The 3,429-nt window shown below is 40.8% G+C and overlaps 1 protein-coding gene across 1 annotated transcript in view; it reads right to left on the bottom strand.

Moving 5' to 3' along the window:
* LOC109829666 (two-component response regulator-like APRR5) overlaps positions 1 to 1,522 on the bottom strand; it is a 2,376-nt gene extending 854 nt beyond the window's left edge. Inside the window, exons 1-4 of the mRNA XM_020396714.1 lie at positions 1,513 to 1,522; positions 1,322 to 1,382; positions 358 to 625; positions 38 to 175 (exon numbers count right to left, since the gene is read on the bottom strand). Coding sequence (XP_020252303.1) covers positions 38 to 175; positions 358 to 625; positions 1,322 to 1,382; positions 1,513 to 1,522 — 477 coding nt within the window. The remainder of the gene's footprint in view (positions 1 to 37; positions 176 to 357; positions 626 to 1,321; positions 1,383 to 1,512) is intronic.

Here is a 3,429-nt window from a genome sequence, read left to right as displayed (position 1 = left end):
TATATGCAAAAAAAAAAAAAAAAAGTTGAATGCATACGGTGATCTTCTTGTGGAAGTTTCTCTGGTTGCGCTTGCTCCGATACCTCTCAATCTTCTTCATCCTCTCCTCCGCCGTGTACCTCCCAACTCTCCCCACCGTCGCTGACCCATCCTGTACACAGTTCTCTGTCGAAGCCTGCAACCCAACTCATCAAATTAAGCAAATTCCGGTGTTTATTTACGGAGAGTGAAATCTCAAAAAAAAATCTGTGAGAATGTGATTCGATTCAAACTTTTTGCTTGACGGGGTCATGTTCAATAGACAGCTGGCGGTTCCGAAAACAAAACATTTCTCTGTTTTCGAGTGTTAAACGGTACCTGTAGGTCACCGGTGCTGTAGACCCTGCGGACGGGCTCGTGGTGGAAGTCGAGGAAGTCGGAGACCGAGGACGGCGGCGACGACGAGGAGAAGAAGGGGTTCGGTGCGGGGTCCGGCACGCTGTGGGTGAAGGAGTGGGGCTGCAGCTGCGGTGCATGAAGTAATTGTTCGAAGGCAGGGAAGAAGGGAGCGCTGCCGCGTAGCTGCTGCTGCGTCGTAGAGAGATGCGGCTTGTGTAGGGTCGAGGCGCCGGTTAAGGCCGGGGTCCTGCCGAAGCATAAGCGCTGCTGTCGTTGTATTGGGCTGAAGAGGAACGGAACATTGTGTGTTTCTTTTGGGTTTGGGGAGTTAACAGGGGGGTTAAGGAATGGGATTTATAGAGCTTTGCGGTGTGGGGGGGTTGGGGGTTGTGGGCCCACGATTGGCGTTGACTACTGTGGGGGCCCATGAGGATCTTGGGTGATTATTCTCCATGGGTCTTAAGTACCAATGTAGCAGGGTCAGATTGGGCCCTGGCTAGGGTTTAGATCGTTAGTGGTCGGTTGATGGTTGGGGGTGGGTAATAGTGGAATCACGAATTTTGTTTTGAGCTTCTATGCTCTCGGTAATTGGCCCATGGAATTTGAGGAAAAAGATGCTAAAAACTAGAGCTTTTGGGTAGGTGTGGAATGTTTTTGGATGCACCGTTTGGGTTCTGAGTTCAACTCATTTTGAGGAGAAAGTATCAAATGGTCTCGGATTCATGGCATTAAATGCGCACCAAACGAGTGTCAATCAATCGTAGAACCATTAGGCTCTGGGACTTGCGCGTAGGATTAAGATCCATTTGATGCACATTAAATGATGTGAATCGTTTCCACTGGATACTTTCTCTACTTTGAGAATAAGGTCTTAACTTTCGACGTTAAGTTCTCCCATCCACTCAGCACCTATGCCGTGAAAAAGAAAAAGAAAATTGGATACTTTTCTCTATTTTGAGAACGAGGTCTAACATCTAACGTTAAGCTCTCCCATCCAATAGCACCTGTGTCGCGAGAAGAAAAAGAAAAAGGGGGGGAAAATACAGATTTTCATTTATACCCCTTACGTGACATTGATTGATATTTCAGTGCCATAAATGCCCCACACTCATCATCATAAATCAAAACATTTACGTTCAACCATTTATAAGTACTCCGATTTAACACAATTGACGCACAAAAATTTTGCGACAAGAAGCGAGATGTGGAGTTTTTGAATTGACACGGAGCGTGCTCACCGCACACGCTCCTACTAATGGCACCACCAAACTAATGTTGGGAAATAGCCTTGTATTTCAGGAAATCGTAGTTGGACTCGGATTGAGGATTGAATTAATTGGAAAGAATCAATTACGGGAATTCTAATTAAAAGGAAAACTCTTCAAATATCACTTAAGAAGTTCGTCGTAAATCAAGTCATAGAAGAATCAAGGAGAGTTGCACATTGTAAGAGAGAAATAGAGAGCAATAATGAGCGATTTTTCGGTGAGATTGAGATAGGGTCTTTTGTGTGATCTATCTAGATCACAAGAACCAATTATCTTGTTGTAGAATGAAAGAAACTCAATTCTCTCCCCCATTGACATATAGGTCCGTGCTGAGACCACGTAAATCCCGTGTCTTTATCTCTTAATCTATTTTCTGCGGCGTATTATTATTTTTAGTTCTAACAGGGGTTTTCTCAGTGTTTTTAAATCACCCCACGATCGATTGGTCTACAAAGAACAAGAATATCTAATCATGTGTTCCGACGACGCTTCTGCATCGATTGATGGTCGGTGCACGATAATCGGTGTCGGGTTGCGAGCGGCATGCGCGAACGACTAATGCCCGAGAAATCGCATTACAAAAACACTTCATTGACTTGCTTAATCCCCCTTTATATTCCATCTTTTTTAGATGGAAAAATAAGAAAAGTTATTGATCAAAATGAGTGTAGTTTAAATACAGAGGACTGTTAGTTTATAGTAGAACAATTTAGTGTCATTCTAGATGTAAATAAGACTGATGTGCAAAAAAAAAAAATGAAAATTTCGACATGAAATAAGAAATGTAAAGGATCAAAGTTCGGCGCCTAAATGCATCTAGCCTTCAATATGAAACTTACACCTAAAGGCTACTAAGTCTACCGACATACTCATTGCATTTCTCATAATACAATGAACTCACAAAATATTATACACATTAATGATGGATCTACAAAAAAGAAACCCACTTGGCTTATTCCAAATCCTATTTCTCCTTGTTTTAGTACTCCCTTGATGAGCCCAAATCCTATTAGCTAAAACCCGACTTTAGCCTAATTAACTAAAAAAAAAGATTAGCATCATAGAAGCTTCATTAAGAGACTTGTCCCGAGATTTTTAGGGAAGTATTAGTCCTAAAACTGTGGAAAAATAGAAAAAAAAAAGCTACAAGATTCTTTCATCGTGAAGGCTAGTACGGAGATTGAATAAGGAAGCTTTACAGCTTTAAACGGTTCTTTTCCGGCAATTTTTTTAATCAAGTGCACGAATGGAATTTGTTTTTCCTCACTTGACCAATTCATTCAAAAGAATTAATAATAACTAAAATTAAATTATGACTGTTTGTTTCCGGCAATTTTTTAATCAAGTGCACGAATGGAATTTGTTTTAGCTTATAAGGCCCGTTTGGAACCCAAATTTTTTTGAATATTTTGAGTGAAAGTCTGACATTGTGTTAGGCTTTCACCCTAAAACGTCTCTTTTTAGAGGCGTTTTAGGGTGAAAGCCTGACACAATGTCAGGCTTTCACCCAAAATACCCAGAAAAATTTGGGTTCCAAACGGGGCCTTAAGTCGTCCGAAAATGATTTTTTACAACGGTAGTTACAATAGCGCAAACAATTACATCTATAGTTGTATTTGTAGTTACAAATATAATTTTTTTGTGCACCAAAACGTAATGATTAAAAAGGGTTAAGAGTGTTCTGATTAAAAAAATAAAAAAAGGGGGGTTGGTAAAACTCTTTAAAATAGCGGTCCTTAAGGTTTAAGCTTCAAGATTCGGTCAAGGCTCAGTTTAGTTGGAG

The sequence above is a fragment of the Asparagus officinalis genome, chromosome 2 (assembly GCF_001876935.1).
Source record: "Asparagus officinalis chromosome 2, Aspof.V1, whole genome shotgun sequence".
Taxonomy (NCBI): Eukaryota; Viridiplantae; Streptophyta; class Magnoliopsida; order Asparagales; family Asparagaceae; genus Asparagus; species Asparagus officinalis.
The sequence above is the reverse complement of the archived record's forward strand: the minus strand, read 5'-3'. Positions and strand labels throughout refer to the sequence as shown.